Below are 19,335 nucleotides of genomic sequence, written 5' to 3'. Positions count from 1 at the left end.
TCAGTCATCAGTCGCTTTCTGTCTACAGAGAGATGTACAGTACATTTTGAGCTTGCAGTAGAACATAATATAATTGTCCAGGATAATGTGATTTGTGGGTAACATTTACATAAAAAATGGTCCAAGACTAGAACCATGAAGAAAAACTTATTTAATATTTATAGGGGGACAGAAAGTTCTTTTTAGCTCTTTTAGTAGCATGTCAACTTTATGAAAATTAACAAATTTTGTGGAACCACTGTCAGAGAATGCAAGCTAACATATTGCAACAAGAAGAGCTCACTGTGGCATCTTACCACACCTGTAATAATATTTTCCTTTATTATATAGTACTTATTTAAGCCTGTTTCTTATGACACTGGCCTGCCTTTCTACTTCATCTAAGACTGCACTCCAAACTCTTCTTCTTATGGTAGAGTAACTTCATGGTCTGAAAAAACGTTTAGACCTCAACTTTGGCTATGGGGCCTAAACCATAGATCTAACATGAGGTTCCCACAACCTCAATCCCCAGTTAGTACTTACAGTACTTTTCTAGGTTTTTAATAAGTTCGCTTCCCTGCCCCTTGCTCTAAATGGGACAATGTAATACCACTCATCTAGGTCAAGGACTTCGTGCTATGACTTCATAGCTTGAACAAAAACTAATGACCTCTTCAGCAGTTTTAATGGGCTGACTTTTTCTTTTGTTTTCCAGTTATTAATCTTGTCTATCTCCTGTTGTCCTGAAACTCATGTCTCTCTCTGAAATGTTACCTTAAGAGTATATCTGAAGACATATTTCTACTGCTTCTAGCACTACGTCTCTGACGGTTCTTGGGTCCCAAGGTGCTCGCTGACAGCCAGAGCCAGACCTACTTCACCCTTCTCCTGTTGGGGTGCTTTGGGACGCTTTGATAATTGATAGCATATACATGAATGCATGATGTCAAACAGGGAACTCGCAAATCAAACTCTGCAGTCGTGTACATAACACTGCACTTATATTTTCATGAAATCAATGATCACAACATATTCCCAGGTATCATCAGTTACCCATCCAACCATGTATTTTAATAGTAGCTTAATCCATACTCCTATACTCTTTGTATCTATTTTAGACCTTGCTAAGCTCCTTCCCTTCTCATTCCCATGTTCTAAATAGCTACTCCTTTCCTACTGGGATAGCCCTTGCTTAGCCTGAATTTATTTTGCACAGCACTTCAGTGTGTTCTTGCTTAATTTATATACAGTAATCCCTTGCTACTTCACGGTTCACTTTTCGCGGATTCACGACTTCGCGGGTTTTTAAATATAGTAGTAGTATTTCCTAGTCTAAGAACAACAAAACAAGTTCAGTGATTAAGTGCATTGTAACATGGGCTGTGATTGGTACATGGGAGGGAGACGATAAATCACAGCTTCCCGCTTTCTAATCGGGCCCGTGATTGGTGCTTTGACTGATGCCCAGATCCCACAGCACCTCCCCTTGTCTCTCTGTCGCGGCCATTTCGCTTCAAGCTCTCTCGCCGAGCGGTTTACTTTACACTGTACTGTGTGTGATTTTTTTGTGGTTTCTTTGTGTTTAACTTCGCTTCAATTTTCACCCCCTGCAATGGCTCCCAAACATGCTCCTTCTTCCAAGGCTGGTGCTGAGCCTAAACGCCAACGAAGAATGATGACAATCGCTGAGAAGGTGAAACTTCTGGATATATTGAAAAAAGGGAGAACGTTCGCGGCTGTGGCTGCAGACTGGCTAAGGATCTGCAAGAGTGGTCACAGGAATGGGACGATGATATGGTTCGATCGGTCCAATTTTGCAACAAGGTCACTGACGTCATGACCGCCTACAAGCTGCTCTTCGAACGGAAAAAGAAGCAGCGGCAGCAGCTGCCGATCACAATGTTTTTGCACCCTCACAAAAAAGAGCCAGTTCCTACTACTACTACGGATACACCTTCGGAAACCGTGGAAGAGGTGCCCCAGGAAATTGCACCGCCGTCTGAAGAGACGTAAAATACAGTCATCGGCTGCGCAGTAAAGGTCATCATCACCTTCATCGTCATCATTTTTACTGCACAGCTTATTCATCACCATCATCACGTCATATACAGTGGTGTGAAAAACTATTTGCCCCCTTCCTGATTTCTTATTCTTTTGCATGTTTGTCACACAAAATGTTTCTGATCATCAAACACATTTAACCATTAGTCAAATATAACACAAGTAAACACAAAATGCAGTTTTTAAATGATGGTTTTTATTATTTAGGGAGAAAAAAAAATCCAAACCTACATGGTCCTGTGTGAAAAAGTAATTGCCCCCTGAACCTAATAACTGGTTGGGCCACCCTTAGCAGCAATAACTGCAATCAAGCGTTTGATAACTTGCAGTGAGTCTTTACAGCGCTCTGGAGGAATTTTGGCCCACTCATCTTTGCAGAATTGTTGTAATTCAGCTTTATTTGAGGGTTTTCTAGCATGAACCGCCTTTTTAAGGTCATGCCATAGCATCTCAATTGGATTCAGGTCAGGACTTTGACTAGGTCACTCCAAAGTCTTCATTTTGTTTTTCTTCAGCCATTCAGAGGTGGATTTGCTGGTGTGTTTTGAGTCATTGTCCTGTTGCAGCACCCAAGATCGCTTCAGCTTGAGTTGACGAACAGATGGCCGGACATTCTCCTTCAGGATTTTTTGGTAGACACAGTAGAATTCATGGTTCCATCTATCACAGCAAGCCTTCCAGGTCCTGAAGCAGCAAAACAACCCCAGACCATCACACTACCACCACCATATTTTACTGTTGGTATGATGTTCTTTTTCTGAAATGCTGTGTTCCTTTTACGCCAGATGTAACAGGACATTTGCCTTCCAAAAAGTTTAACTTTTGTCTCATCAGTCCACAAGGTAATTTCCCAAAAGTCTTGGCAATCATTGAGATGTTTCTTAGCAAAATTGAGATGAGCCCTAATGTTCTTTTTGCTTAACAGTGGTTTGCGTCTTGGAAATCTGCCATGCAGGCCGTTTTTGCCCAGTCTCTTTCTTATGGTGGAGTCGTGAACACTGACCATAATTGAGGCAAGTGAGGCCTGCAGTTCTTTAGACGTTGTCCTGGGGACTTTTGTGACCTCTCGGATGAGTCGTCTCTGCGGTCTTGGGGTAATTTTGGTCGGCCGGCCACTCCTGGGAAGGTTCACCACTGTTCCATGTTTTTGCCATTTGTGGATAATGGCTCTCACTGTGGTTCTTTGAACTCAGGTATGATACACCACAGTTAGGTTATTTTTTAACAAGGGGCAATTACTTTTTCACACAGGGCCATGTAGGTTTGGATTTTTATTCTCCCTAAATAATAAAAACCATCATTTAAAAACTGCATTTTGTGTTTACTTGTGTTATATTTGACTAATGGTTAAATGTGTTTGATGATCAGAAACATTTTGTGTGACAAACATGCAAAAGAATAAGAAATCAGGAAGGGAGCAAATAGTTTTTCACACCACTGTATTTGTCTCTAGAAAGAATTTGATTTGTTTGGATATAAATTCAGTACAATTCTCGTCAGCTAATAGAAGCAGGTTGAGGCGCCATCTGCGGGGTGAGTGTATGGGGCTTAGTAATTTTAGCTCCAAGATGATAGGTGCATGGTCAGAAATAACAATAGCATCGTATTTGCAGGATTTAATCTTAGGCAAGAAGTCATTGTCTATAAAGAAGTAATCGATCCTTGAGTACCAATGATGTACTGGTGAGTAGAAAGAATATGTTCTTGAATTTGGGTTTAAAAACCTCCAGGGGTCTGATAAGTTGTGATCAGTTATAAACTTTGTAATTATCTTTGCGGTATTAGATGCCGTTCCCCCTGTGGAGGAAGTCCTATCTAAAAGTGGATTTAGAACACAATTAAAGTCCCCAGCCATTATAACTTTATGAGTGTTCAGATTGGGAATGGATGCAAATAAATTTTGTATAAATTCCTTATCATCAACATTAGGTGCATAAACATTTATCAAAATCATTTTACAGTTAGATAAGTCTCCCATGACAATTACATATCTCCCTTCAGGATCCAGTACTACATCTGATGCTACAAATGGTACAGTTCTATGTATGAGAATTCCCATACCTCTAGTTTTCTTCGTAAAACTAGAATGGAACATTTGGCCAGTCCAGTCTTTTTGCAGCTGGAACTGATCCTTGCTTATTAAGTGGTTTCCTGTAAAAATACTATTTTAGCATTTAGACCTGTTAGGAGAGAGAGTACTTTCTTTCTCTTTAATTCGTAATTCAGGCCTTTAACATTCCAGCTTACGAAGTTAACTGTACCATCATAGAGACACTGATTCTGAGTTTTTGATGCAATTTTATAGTCTTATTATAATTATAAAGATTGAGAGGATAGATTAGGTATAGATCAGGCCTGCTCTTTTTCTCTCCCCCCCTTAAACCCCACCCTTCCTTTTTGCCCCCCCAAGTGAGGCTAAAACCCACTTCACACAGTCCCAGTCCTCTGACATACCCAGAGACAGAGCACTTCCAAAGCAAAACAAGCCCCAATGCAGCAGCGCTTTAGGATTAAAAGATAGAGATCTCTCTTAAAAAAAAAAGGGAGTTTTGCACTTAAAAATATATATATATAGTCTTCAGCAATTTTAGTGCATTAAGATGATACACCCAGATAATAAACCCGGGGGATGGTGTTAAAAATGTGTCCAGAATAAGCATAACAAGTCTTAATGCAGTAATAACAATAAACCAAGGGTATGATATTGAACAGTCTTGTTTAGGGTAGAGATGAAATAATTAGAAAAGAAAAAGAAAAAAAATAAAAAGAGAAAAAAGAATAATTAAGCACAATAAAACATAAACAGATATCGCCCTAGTAATACTAAGTAATAATGAGAATATATGCTGATAAAAACCCGTATTTTAAAATGAATAGATCAGAAAAAAGATTATTAATCCTTGCTTTATCATTAACCGCCATGACTCACTATTATGTATCAGAATAGTCCCGGGATCAGCTTTCTTAATTCCTTTTCTGCTTCTTCCTTGCTAGCGAAGACATAGAATTGACCCTGCCATTCCACTTTCAGTTTTGCCGGATACACGAGGCTGTATTAGACACTGGCTTGCCGTAACCGCTGTTTAATGTTGTAGAAGGCTGTGTGTTTAGTAGCTGTTGCTGGAGAGATGTCAGGGAAGATGCGAATGTGGTTATTTTCATATATAATATCTGCCTTGTTTCTGAGGAGTGCCATCACCTCTAGCTTAAATGATAATTGTTCAAAACGAACTATAAAAGATCTTGGTCTGGGTCTAACGGTGTTTGATCCGCGTACGCGGAAAGCCGCTGCTATCTCAGATTCTGCTTTAAAGTCGTCCCCGATTATTTTAGAAAAAAGTTCAGCTGCGAATTTCACAGGGTTTGAACTTTCTTGATTCTCAGGCAGACCTTCAATTCTGACATTATACCTTCTAATCCCATCTTCCAAAGCAGCCAGTCTGTCTCCGAGTTTTTCTCCGAGTTTTTTGCATTCGGAGCTGACATTTACTGCTTTTCCTCGCACTGGCAGCTACATTTTCGGCCATTTAAATCCGATTCGTGAATGTCTCCTTGAGATCCTCCAATTGATCAGTAAGCGTGCTCAGTTTAACTGAGTTTTCCTGAATGCGCTCTTCAATTTTACCCAGCACCTGCTGAAGCTCAAGTTGCACCTCTTGACGCAGCCTTTCATTTGCCTGTTGGAATTCCTGTCACAGCCATTCATTTGCCTGTTTCGACTCCTTTCTCACATCTTGTCTCATTTTTTCGCTTGCCTTTGCCCTTGCTTTCTCATTAGCCTTCTCGCTTTTCTTTATATCTTGCGTGAGCTCAGCGAGCAACACCTTCAGTTCAGACAGTTCAATTGTGCTTTCTTGTACCGTAGATGAAGCAGCAGACTTTGCTGTAGCCGGTGTCCCTGCTGCTTCCGGCTCGCGTAATTGCATAATTGAAGCTGCGGACTTCAAGGCCCTTTCCAGTTTCAGGTCATCTTCTCTGATCAGTGAGCTATCCAAATCTGCACTCACGATCGCACCTTCGCTCCCTTTTTCGCTCTCAGCTGGCGACGATGTAGCGGACCGTTGTCCCGAAGAGTCTGTGCTTTCGCCCATCTGATCCAGGTCTGTCTCTGAAAGGCCGTATCTTGAAATGGGGCTTGCTGATCGTAGCTTGGGTGTAGCTTTAGTTTTTGATTCTTTCGAACCCCCCCTTCTTGTTGGCCATGTTTATACGTGCTTACATATACTGTAGCAGTCCCTCTCGGGTTGAATAAATACAGGATATCTCAGGATAATAAGCAAATAATATGAAAAATAATACCGTTGCTAGCGGAGCTCCAGTTCAGACGTCCATCTCTCGCATCGGACGCACTCCTTTCTTTGCAGGATGACCTTGAATCCACTTACAGTCCTCATGTACACAGGCAGACGGCAGACAATCCAGATGCATGAAATGATCCAGGAGAAAATGAATAAGTACAGGTAACTCAACAGAAGGCAGACAGACAGGAACTTGAAACACAAATTACAAAAACTTTTTTTTGTTTATGGTCACCAGCCCCCTTTTTAAAAGCCGTGCTGACATCCTTTGACCTAAACAGCCCCAGCACCCTCAGCAGAAGACCAATCAGAGCCGCTGCAGGGACTGCTGAGAGTTGCAGTTTCAAATTCTATTGGCTACTTTCACCATCCCAAGCCGCAGTTGCTTCCTGTTCTCTCTACAGTACAGTATTGCCACAAAGCCATAAAAATTGTGGAGGATATTTGTGGTTTCCTCTAACAATTATTAGTTAGGTTCTAAGGAAAAATCTACGAATGACTGAGGCCACGAACTCTGAACCGAGACTTTGCGGGGGTCTACTGTATATATATTGTGAAAGCCAGCCCGACCACAGACAGACACCGATCTTCAGTCTACCACACACAGTTTATGTACAGTTCTATATACAAGTTCTCACACAGTCCCGCACAGCACACAGTGGTCCAGCACCAAACTCCCTTCTCTCGGGCCTCTCAATGGTCCTCTTCAAGCCGCCTTCTCTCCTCTCTCCCAAGGGTTGCCTTCTTCCACCCGACTTTCGCTCCTTGACTGTTGGAAAGCGGCCCCTTTTATGCTCACCTGGATGTGCTCCAGGTGCTCCCTGATGAACCTCCACCGGCACTACCTGGTGTGGAGGAAGTTCCGGATGAGCACCCAGAAGCACTCTAGGTGACCCTGGAATTCCTTTATGGTGGACGTACTGGCTTCCAGGGCTCTAGGATCCACCAGGCGCCCTGTGGTGGCGGGCACCGGGCCCCTATAGGGTTGAGCTTCACAGCTATACACACACAGTATATCTATTTCTACAGTATTATAAGAACAAAGTAATCTCCCCCAGCCAAAGATGATGCAGGCTTCAATATGTGAAAGTGGCTTTTCTCATCTTTCTGGTTCTTTCTCTGTTTTATCTTGGGATATGAAACCTGAAGGAATGCCTTTGTTGGCTAAAGTGGCTTAGGTTGCATGCAACATTAAAAGTACTGAGAGATCAATTGAATAACATTGATCATCTCGATACAGTGTCACCTGTCATGATGTGTGATATATGATGCAGCAAGTGAACTGTCAGTTAGTTCTTCAAGTTAAGATGGGCAAACATAATGGTCTGAGTGACTTTGGCAAGATCCAAATTGTGATGGCTAGACCACTGGGTCAGAGGATCTCCAAAACAGCAAGTCTTGTGGAGTGTTTCCAGTATTTGCAGTTAGTACTTACCAAAGCTTGCTCAAGAAAACACAGCCGTTAAACCAATGACAGGATATTTTAAGTGCCCTAGGCTCCCTGATATACAAGGTGAGTCTGTCTCGCCAGATCTGACAGAAGAACTACTGTATTAGAAATTGCTGAAAAATTTTTTGCTCAGATTTATTAGGTCTTAGCCTTTACTTTTACTCCCCTTATCCTGCTTAAACTTTGACAGAAAAGGAAAACCCAAAAGGCATAAAACCTTTATTTTGTCAGTTGTAAGCTATGAAAATGACAGTGGAAGAACAACTCCCAGAACTCTCTGGAGTATGTAGCCATTGTTTAAGAGTTGAATACTAGGCATGAATCATATCATTTGGCTTTCTTAGGTCTGGAATAATCACATATTCTGCTTTACATAAAGGCATCAGGTTGTATATTTAGACACTAACATTCAATGGACAGGTACGGTTCTGTATGTGGCAAAGAAATTAACAACATGCATTATACAGTTTTGTTGAATTAGATCATCTAATAAACATCGTTTGGAGTTCTTTGAGACAATGATAGATTTTTTATTTGACCTTTAATGTTGTATTAATAAACAAATAAAAAAAAATGAAAAGGAAAAAATAAATAAGAACAGCTTAATTAAATTAAATTCAATACAATAAAAACACACGGTACATGGATCACAATAATCACTAAACAACATACTGTTTCTTTATTAACACCCAGGTATTTGAGGTTCAATTTAAAAAAACTTAACCCTCCCTAATTTCTCTTATAAATCTTGTATTCATTTTCAGCTTTAATTAACTGTAAAGTACTTAAATTTGTAAATTGCTTAAGTTAAAACATACAGGTTATAGGATGTTGCTGCAGTCATAACAGAGTAATATTGTTGAGGAGGTAGATTAATTTGTAATCCTGTAGTCCCAAAACATGCAATTTCTAACTAAGTGAATGTGAGCTTGGGTAAAACAGATTCTTTTTGTTGGTCCATTGTTTCTTGGTTTATTTAAGATTTTGTTGTTGATTAAATTTTCTTGGAAGAATCGCTGTGCTTTTTAGCTTTTTTTAGAGTCTTCTCATTTTTTGCAAATGATGGAGTAATTTTTATAACCCTTTTCCTAAATTTTTTCCACAATAAGGCATAAAGAAAAGGATGTATACAGCTGGAAAAAGCAGCAAGTAGGAAGGTGATTTCGGTCCAGGTTTTAGAAATTATTTTTATAGTTTCCATAAAAATACAAATATGATAAGGAGCCTCAAGTAGCAAAAAGACAGATATTAGACCAAGTACAGTTTTGTAGACACGTCTTTTTTGTACAATAGATGTACTCCTCACTTTAAAGAGAATGGCAATGTAGCAAAAAAGAATAGCAATTAATGGTATAAAAAATGGAAATGTTACCTGTAATACTAATATCATGTAATAGGATTGTTTAGTTAGTAGGTCCAAAGAAATGCTGCATTGAGAAGTACCATTAGTTATTTCTTCCTTGTAAACAAAATAATCAGGAATACCAATGAGAAGGGATAATAGCCAGGTGATTGTAAGCATGACTTTTATGTAAGTTGGTACTGCATTCTTCCTTATAGGACAGCTGGATAATTTTACAGTTGCAAGGTACTGGTCACATGCAATGCAGGCCACAGTAAATATGCTGAATGTGAAGACTGTTTCATTTAACAAAGAAATGATTTTACACATAGGTTCACCAAATATCCAGTTATCAATGAGACTAGTTAAATAGAATAAGCAAGTAAATGCTAATAATAGGTCAGAAATGGACAGGTTTATTAAATAAGCATCCATCGTGCACAATGGTTTCCTTGAACATGTGTATACTGCAAGAACAAATGCATTTCCTAGAAATCCCACAACAAGAATGATAAAGTGCATTATAACAAGCAAAACCCAGTATTCTTCAGAATTGTCTTCGGGAGAGGTGGTGATATTCATTGGATCAGTATTTCAGATTCCTATGGAGACAGTGGCGAAATTAATGTATTAGACAAAGTTAATAAAAAATAAAAATTTAGCAAAAAGAGCTATTATCTATTTCCTCCAATATAAATGTTTTATTATATTAGTTATTTCCATCTTTTTGTAACTGAAACAATATCTTATTTATATTTTTACAAATAAACAATGTGAGTTTTGTTCCATAATGTCAATTATGCATTTGTTCAATAAATTTATTGTTTTATTGAACATTTTCATGTAAACATGCACGTTTGAAATACAAGTAGGCAATAGACTTTAAATCAGCCATGATGCAAAATAGTAATAAAAACATTATTATTTAGCATAATACCCAATTTACTATATTTTTATTTAAAATCATTCCAAAGTTCTACCACTTCACAATAAGAAAAGTAAGACAAACTGAAACTGAAATCAAGAAACAGAAGACATAATTACTTACAATACGTATTGTAGTATTGCAGTGTTCAAGTTAACTGCTGTGTTGTGCCACTATGTTAAATTCTTAACAGCTTATAAAGCAGTCAGTGAATGCCGCAAAAGTCTTAGACACACCCTGATTTTCAAAATGATAGTCACATTTCTTATAAAGACTTTCTTGCATATCATTCAGGAAATGACTACATGGGAATTTCTTGAAACTTTATTTAGAGTTTATATACATGTGACTAGATGAGTAGACCCTTTTAGTATATTGTCATATGCCTCAGTCTGTGTTTGTTCTGAGAGCTTTTATGGTTTACCAATTTTAGTAAATTTAGTAAATGGTTCATTTTTCGAATTATTTTCAAAGTGATGAGTTATCCCTTTCATGTTTTTTAAGTTTAAATACTGGTTTTTATCATTTATAATGGGAATATATTATTTTCTATTTCAGAAGGTACTGCTGAACTAAGAAGAATAAGCCTACTGATTACTGTTTTCAAAAACAATCATGTTCTAATTTTTACTTCTGTGTATATCCTGGTTAGGTTTTTCTTCTAAATATAGAGCGGAGATCATCATGCTTCTAATGGAACCATTTCTTATTCAGTTGGCAATAGATTGACTTGAAAGTAAAACTTAGATTGGTCATTCAAATACAGTTTATTACTAAAAATATTCTAACACACATTGCATTACAGTTGCTGCTGTGAATTCAATGCATAATATTAGCAAGATTGTTTTCAGTTGTTTTGTATTATTTTTACAACATACTGTATTTGAGTGTTTTTTTTTTTGTTTTTTTTTTTGCTTTTTCAAAGTGTTACTGCTAACCCCTCTTCTTTTACTTCCTATTTTATTGTTTTTTTGATGCCACCATACTCATTTAGAAGTAATTTTTTAATGTAATAATGCAAATTATTGTTAAACGGCTCTGGTCTTCATCCACAGCTTATATTGCTTCTTCATTTACCATCTTATCTCTCCAGCTCATACTGTTTTGTACACAACCACATTTAGGGTTTGCATCCTAGGCCCTCCTAATGTGGAATTAGCATGTTCTCCCTGTGTCAGCATGGTGGCTGCAGTTTCTTTCCAAAGACATACAGGTTAGATGGATTGGTGACACTAAATTGGCCCTATGGTGTAGTTGGAGTGTGGCTGTGTGTCTTCGCCCTGTGATGTTTTCGGTTTGTTTTTGCCTTGTACCTTATGCTAGCTGGGATAGACTGCTACACCCCCTGTGACCCTGTTTGAGACTAAGTGGGTTAGAAAAAGAAAGACTGACTGACAACAACATTTATAGTTTTAAGTTCCATTCTTAGTAAATTACAAAATAATATGTAAATAGATTAGTCTATCTAGCTTTCTTGTTAATATTCTTCTTAATTCTTGTGACGAATTTTGCCTAATTTGTCTTTGTTCTGCCTTGCAGTTGGCAAAGCATTGTAGCGAACAATTTCAATATGTAGCCTGTACACCAAAACTGTAATCTTAACATAAACTAAAATTGTAACACAATAGAGAAGCCTTATTTTTTATGTGTAATATTTTTCCTGAATTTTTTATGTTGTTCTTATAGTTTTCACTAAAGTTTTAAAATGAACTTCGTTGGACACTAGATTCTTCTTCTATGTGTCTGACTTGATGCTATATGCTACCTTGCAACTCAAAGCTACAATAATTCTTCCTAGATTTTCACACTGTCCTTGTCTGTTAGTCCTACAATGACATATTCCCTAATATTATTTTTATGATTAATTTGTGTATATTTTTTGTGGAAGTCAGTAGTTCTTCTTTTCAGTTAAAGGTTGTGTTATTAGTGACTCTGGTTAATTCTGTCCATGAAGTATTGTGAACCTTCGGTGCGGCAGAAATAAACCCCACATTTCAAAGGGGGATTGAAAAAAAATGCTACGAGGTATCACCAAAAACTTTTTATTTCCCAAATGTAGATATAAAAAAGTTTTTTTACTTTAAGTTTCAAAAATTATATCGTCCAAATGGTGGCCTTGACGGCTGATACACATTTGGAGCCGTTCTTGGAAGTTTTCCATTACTCTCACTAGCATGTCCGGCGAAATTCCTTCAGTTTCTTCTTGAATAGCCTCCTTTAGTTGGTCCAAGGACCACCGAGGACGATGTTTGAAAACTTCGGCCTTGAGGTACCCCCACAGAAAAAAGTCACAGGGGCTTAAATCAGGCGAGTGCGGTGGCCACGGAACTGCCTCGCGTAAGGAGACCACTTGACCCGGGAACATCTCCTGCAAAATTTTGCACGGACGACTGCTGTATGGGCCGTAGCTCCATCCTGTTGGAACCAGAAGTCCTCTAGGTTGTGTTCTTTCCCATACTCTTCAATTTTCAGGCGCAGAAAATTCTCCAATGTGTCACGGTATCGGTTGAAATTCACAGTAACTATGACTCCACCCTCTTCAAAAAAGTAAGGCCCAATGACGCCTATAGACGACAAAGCACACGAAACATTCACTTTTGGGCTGTGAAGAGGTCGTGCATGGAGCTCTTGAGGGTTTTCAACAGCCCAGTAGCGAAAATTTAGTTTGTTTACTGTGCCAGAAAGGTGGAAATGGGCTTCATCGCTACTCCACAGAATGCCAGTGGGAGGCACAGCTGTGAGGATCCCATTACAGCAATCCATACATCCTCCCCAGTCTACTGGAGACAATTCCTGACCAATCATAATCTTGTATGGGTGTAAATGAAGGTCAGTATGCAAAATTCACCTCAAAGTTCTTTCCGAAATCCGAAGAGCTGAGGCATGTTTCCGTGCTGAACACGTTGCAGACAGCTCAATTGAAGCCTTCACTGCAGCAAAGTTTTTCGGTGTTCTCACATTTTTGGGAAGTCCTGGTGGTTTTCTCTTCAGTGCAGATCCTGTTGCCCTTACTCTTTGAACCCACAGCAAAATCGTTTTCCGGTCTAGAACACTTTCATTAGCATGTAAACTGAACCGCTTGCGAAACACTCTCTGCGTTGCAGCTACAGATTCGCCATTTTTGAAAAAAGCATCCACTACAAAGCCTTGATGCTCACCCGACCACGGCATGGTGACAACTGAAAACTTTATTATGTACCATACCTAATGGAATGGACCACACCCCTCTACCTGCTTTGGGGACCCCACAGTGATTTTTCAAAAAGTTATTTCTGCTGCACCCTGTACTTGCAACAATATCCTGATCAGGAGAGTTTTTATCCATGTGCATTATGCTCTACTTTTACATATTTTAAATCATATTTGACCTGAACCAACATTACCTCTGATCACATCAAGAAAGTAATAGGGACTAAGGAAACCTCTGTCTCACTCCTCCATTTTGACATGTTGGTTTAATTTTTCATCCATTTTGACATTGTCCTATTATCCGGTCAATGCAGAATCGAGATTCCTAAAAACAACATTGATTTTTGCAGTACTTTGTTTTCTGTAGTCTTTTTTTGAATATCAGTATTATTATGGTCTTTATATAACAGGAAAGATGCAGCAGATTAAAATGACTAGGTTGATCCCAGTACTGTGAGGTGTGAGTTATCAAGAGACATTGAAAAAGTTTTTCAGTTTATACAAATGAAAGTTAAGAGGTGAAACGTTTGGATTTAAATTGTGAAAGGAATTAGTACAGTTAATCCCTGGTTTTCAATTAAATTAAGACTTTGAAAATAAGCATGGGGATGTAGATGGAAACTTGTTAGGGATAGAATTATCACAAATGTTATAATTTTCCCTTCATACAGAGATCCATAGACATGTGGAATAAATTACCATGTAGTTTGATAGAGATTACCATGTAGTTAGATAGAGATCTTTCTAAATTAAAAGAAAATACTGAATGGGATTGGTGAGGTAAGGAAAGCATTTTAGTACAACATCCTAAATGGTCCAAGGCCAGAATGAAACCTGAACCAGGGTCCAACCAATCACTTGGCATATAAAAGCATACACCAAAACTCATTAACATTGGACCAAGCTATTGTCGCCTGCTCAAAGATTTGAACAGTGTTGATCCATTAAATAATTCAAGTTTAGTGGTAAATATAATTTTGCTGCTTTATACCTTAGTAGGACTCTGATTAAGAAACTCATCTATAAATCATACATTCATGATGTTTTTGTTTTGTACTGTCACACACTATAGTTTTAGAAGAAATACAAATGCTACATCAAATATATACAAATAATGGTCAAACTTTACAATCATTAACACCATTGGCATAAGTTGATTTTTTTCTGGTTTATTGTTTATTCAAACAAATTGCATATACAGTGTGTTCAGTTTGATAAAGAACTTGATAAACGAATTGTTAAAAAGTGTTTTTAAAATCCCCTTTGCCTTTTTAGAATTTTTGTTGTCTTTATTCTGGCTTTTAAATGGTATCTAAGCATTTTGGGCAGCCTGTTTTGAATTGGGTTCAAATCTCAGGCATGTTGTTCTTGCGAGTATATAGGTTGATTTAATGCCTGACTCTAAATTATCTTAGATTGTGTTAAAATTCTTGCATGCCTAATTGTGCCCTAAAGGTAATCTAATGATCAGCCCATATTGGTTCTGCCTTGTGCCCAGGTCAGACCAGGCTCCAATTTCCTGCAAATTTAGATAAAGGAGATTCACTAAATGTATGTATAGATTGATGTTTTGCATAATTTTACATAATAGCCACTACATTGTAACATTTAGAAAATGGAGACTTCATTATTATAAAGAAGAGATTGTTTTATAAGAAAAAAACAATGCCCCAAAACTATTCGTACATTTAGAAAGTGCTTCTACTTCCTGCTCCATACTACGAGTCATAATTTTTCTGGATGCTGCATTAGATCATGTAATTGCAAAAAAATGCAGATATCATATGTTAGGACTTGTTATTTTTAGTCAATTTGAATGTAAAATTTCAAATATGTGGGTTGAGTCCATACAAAAACATCATAATACAATAACAACATATTTTTATTTATCCCTATTATTTCTGAAACTGCAACAGCCATTTTTAGTCGAATCTCAAAGCCATATGCAGTTTTTAAAAGTGCCTGTGGATATAGAAGGGAACAAAACTGCCCTCTCTGTTCACCAACAGAAAAGCAATTAATATATTTAGCAATCCCCATTATTATCATTATAGAGAAATATTATTTAATGCTGCAAAAGAAAAATTAACTACAGTAGAGTCTCGCTTATCCGACATAAACGTGCCGGTAGAACGTTGGATAATGGCAGATGTTAAGAAAAAGCCTATTAAACGTCAAACTATGTTATAATTTTACACATTACGAACCTAATAATCATGTTTTACAACAAAACAACAGAAGAAATGAACTAAAAAAATTAAATTGTCTGATGTTAAATACAGTATGTACTGTACTTAAAAAGTTCTGTGATGATTTAAAGACATTTTTGATCGTAATTTGCTTTCCTGACGAGTGCCGTTTTTTCGCTGTCAAGTCTCGCCATCTTTGCAGCATCATTATGTCGATTCCTGTAGCATGTTCTTGTTACTCAATGTAATTAATTGCAGTTTCTAGAGCCTTAACTCTGTCACTCATATAGTCAACATTGGTATGAACGTATACTGTTTACTACAGCATTGTGACTGTGTGTGTGTGTTTGTGCTGTGACGTGCGAGCCCCCGTCTTGCACCCGAAACACGAAGCTGAGTCTCAGTACTTTAGCAACACCAGCTTTATTAAGTTTGAAACAGCAACAACACGGTTATTTATTGTAGTGGGATCTGCCATTCTCCTATACACAGACACAGCAGTCAGGCAGGGTTGGGGGAAAGTAATACTGTGCCCTGCGCATTTATAATGTTCCTTGTATCATCCATCGACAGCAGTTGCTTATAGCATGTCCGCGATCTTTTCGGATTCTCTTTTATGGCTAACTGCTACAGCGCTGGGAGACTGCGATTGCTTTGGGACGCTCTTCCGCGTGTCGTCCTGTTGGGTTGAATCCCCCAAGAGTTTAGAAACTCACTCACACCAGCCATGATTCTTTTCAAAGGTAAAGTGCAGGTTAATTTGCTTTATGTATTTTTACTTTATATTTTGTATTAATCATTTTTATATGAATAGTTTTGTTTTGTGGAACGAATCATCTGAATTTACATTATTTCTTATGGGGAAATTCGCATTGATATACCTCACCTACTGTGCTTTGGACTGCGATCACATTTCCAGAACGAATTATGCTCGCAAACCGAGGTTCCACTGTAATTAGCTGCGGTTGATTCGGGAGCAACAAAAAGTAGACTACACTCACACTCGCAACTTGCAGTTCTTGTTGCCGATTGATGCTTTTTTTTTTTGTGGTGGGACATCGGGTAATATGGAATGTTGGATAAGCGAAGGTAGGATAAGTGAGACTCTACTGTACTGGGAAATACCAGGTAATTCAGAATGTGTGTTGAGGTAAGATGTATGTATGAGGAGACATTATTGTCATTATAGATTCTCAAGAGAATGATTAAGACAGCTACAAAATGTATTAAGCAGCAAATGTTAATGGCTCGGAATAATAAACATTGCTTTTAAACTTACATTAATTGTAATTGATGTTTGTATGTTTTTATCTAATGTTTATTGTACCATCAGTAGACTGATTTTAGCCTACCACACAGCCTTAGCAAGAATGTGTGATGACCACTAAAAAGTCAGTATTGTGTTATTTGTCATAAGCAAGAATCACACCTTTAAAATCATCCAGTAGTATTTTCATTTTATGTCCAAAGAGATTTAATGCACAACATAACCATTAAAGGGAGAGGAAAGGATTTGTTTGTAAATAAAGTTTGAAAAGAAAGCATTCGAACTTGTGAAGAGGAAAACAAAAAAGCTTAAAGATACAGGAAAAAGTAGTCAAAAACAGGACGATAGGCAAAGGACATCTTGCACAGATTGGATGCAATTATACTGCACTTTTCGACATTATTAAATGAAAACAACATCACCTAATGTTGCATAATATCTGTTTTACAGCAGTGGAAGATAGTAGTAATTGTTTTTATGTTTATCTGAAATATCCATCTGTCTTTTCATTCACTAAAACTTGTCCAGCATTGGTTTCCACCTTGTCCCAGATTCTGTCTAGACAGGTTATAGCTCCAAATGGAATTATACAGGTTCTGAAGATGACTGGCTCTTTTTATTAATTTATTACTTTAGCTTTAATTAAATATGTATGTTTATATTTCCAGTTACTCTGCTTTGTCTTTTTTGTCTCATTAATTAAAAATTTTAAGTTCTCAAAGTTGTCAGGGTGAAGACCAATATATGAAGTAAATTTAACTGAATTGTTTCTAGTATTTAAATGAGTGTAGTAGTTGCCTGTTGTACAAGTCTGAAAAACAAACTTATAATAATATTATTTCCTACAGCACTCAGAATGAGAATCTGTTTAAGTATAACTGTGATTTTTTACATGTGGCATCTAACCTAGAGAAAGGAAAAGTACAATTTTTAAAATAACCAAGAACAAGTTTGTTCAATGATATTTGATCTGAATGGGTCAGCCAAAGCAGTAGCCAGGAAATGCTTGTAAAATGTTGTTTCAGATTAAATATATCAAGGGAAATGAAAGTAACATTTTTGAAAATTTTGATATTGTTGCAACTAAAAATAGCCACTAAGTGGTATCAGAAATGCAAATAATAAAAATAAGAGCAAAATAATGATCTTAACAATGTAAATTAAGAGGTTTCTATGTTTGTTAAATATTTGTGATATCCTTAATTTTTCATATAAGGAAATGTGTTTAAGGATTTTACCAAATTGTCAAAAAAGCATCTTAATTTCTGTTTCAAGAAAAATAGGAGACCTATTCTGCCTGTCAACTTTTTATCTGCCAAGTTGATTATAGTCCACTCAAATAAAGTAGGAAGCTTGTTATCCATGCAGACTATTGTGAAATACTTCCACAAAGAAACACAAACACTAAAGACCAAACCAGCCCTTATTTCTGGCCTGAGCCCAGACTTCAGCCACAGGCTGAGTAGGCCAAACTTGAAAGGCAAGCTTTCAGACTTACACAGGCCTAAAATGAGAGACTTTTAAAAATCAAAAAATCTCAACAAATATCAAAAGGAGAGAGGGGAAAACCAGAAAAACAGGTGGCCAACAAAACAAAGAAAGTTCCTTGAATATCGTAAAACATTTATTGTAAAGAATTTTAAAAAAAGAAAATCCAGGAAAAGAGCAAGGCAAAGGCAAACTTAACGCAAACAGAACCAGTAAGTAAGAAAACAAATATTACCACCTTTTAATCAAAGCAGATGGCAAAACCAGGAAATATAAACAAGAATCATAAATTAAAATCAGGAGTCACAAACTATCAATGCTGAAGCTGCTGAGACCACTGTTGAGGAAGCATTTTAGCTTCATAACTGGGTGGCCATGCCTGTATAGGCTCTGTACACAAGAGACAAGGCAGTTGAATGTAATACACAAAATCAATATATACAATTTAATTATAACACAATATTACACAATAATTAATAAACAGAATATCAAATAGAACAAAAACCAAAAACATAATTAATAAAACAATAGGATAAAGTCCATTAAACAACAACAGAAAGACTAAATAAACATGAAATAAACTTGAACCAGGACAACAACCCTGACAGTGCCATAACACTGACAAATGGCATTTAGCAAGGTATGAGCTCAACAGTACCTACTTTAAAACAGGAATTTGTTTAGGAGACTGAAGAGCTTTTCCACGTAGCAGTGTAGCTTACAGGGAACTACCAGCGATAGTATGTCTTACTATTTAAATAATGACCTGAAAATAGTTATACAGATTTTAAGGGTACCAAAGAAAGAAAAAGATGTTGGAGACTGACTAAATACCAAAAAGTTCCCACAGGATAATTAATACAAGTTATATTTAGCTTTAGTGTTTTTCTTTGGATCATTGCTTCTTTGTGTACCTTCTCTGAATAAATAACCATTTTTATTCCTTTTGACTATTGTGGCACTTCTTTTGAGTCAGAATAGCACAAATGCAGGCTGCAGTTGGTAGGACATTTTTTTAGCCAAGTTTTAAAGCAATTTCATAGCAAGAAGCCTCCCCAAGGTACATTACAAAGTAAACAAATTAATATATGTCAATAGAAGGTAATTACATAGAGTGAAGGTGTTAAAGAACATAAGTATGGAT

General features: G+C 37.2%; 2 protein-coding genes across 3 annotated transcripts in view; one reads left to right on the top strand and one right to left on the bottom strand.

Annotated features, from left to right (window-relative positions):
• Positions 1 to 19,335, top strand: part of LOC120529572 (FYVE and coiled-coil domain-containing protein 1-like) — a 238,352-nt gene that overhangs the window by 136,874 nt on the left and 82,143 nt on the right. The gene's annotated exons all lie outside the window — the stretch shown is intronic.
• LOC120529573 (C-X-C chemokine receptor type 2-like) lies at positions 7,575 to 10,282 on the bottom strand. The gene is made up of 2 exons (XM_039753480.1): positions 10,182 to 10,282; positions 7,575 to 9,735 (listed from the first exon to the last, which is right to left on the bottom strand). Exon 2 carries the CDS (start codon positions 9,713 to 9,715, stop codon positions 8,786 to 8,788), a length of 930 nt encoding a protein of 309 aa, XP_039609414.1. The 5' UTR covers positions 9,716 to 9,735; positions 10,182 to 10,282; the 3' UTR covers positions 7,575 to 8,785.

Source organism: Polypterus senegalus, chromosome 5 (genome assembly GCF_016835505.1).
Source record: "Polypterus senegalus isolate Bchr_013 chromosome 5, ASM1683550v1, whole genome shotgun sequence".
NCBI lineage: Eukaryota > Metazoa > Chordata > Cladistia > Polypteriformes > Polypteridae > Polypterus > Polypterus senegalus.
Note: the sequence above shows the minus strand (reverse complement) of the source record. Positions and strands in the feature narration are given on the sequence as shown.

Excerpts from the sequence above, each read along its gene's own strand:
- LOC120529573 (XM_039753480.1), bottom strand. The coding sequence starts at position 9,715 with ATGAATATCACCACCTCTCCCGAAGACAATTCTGAAGAATACTGGGTT.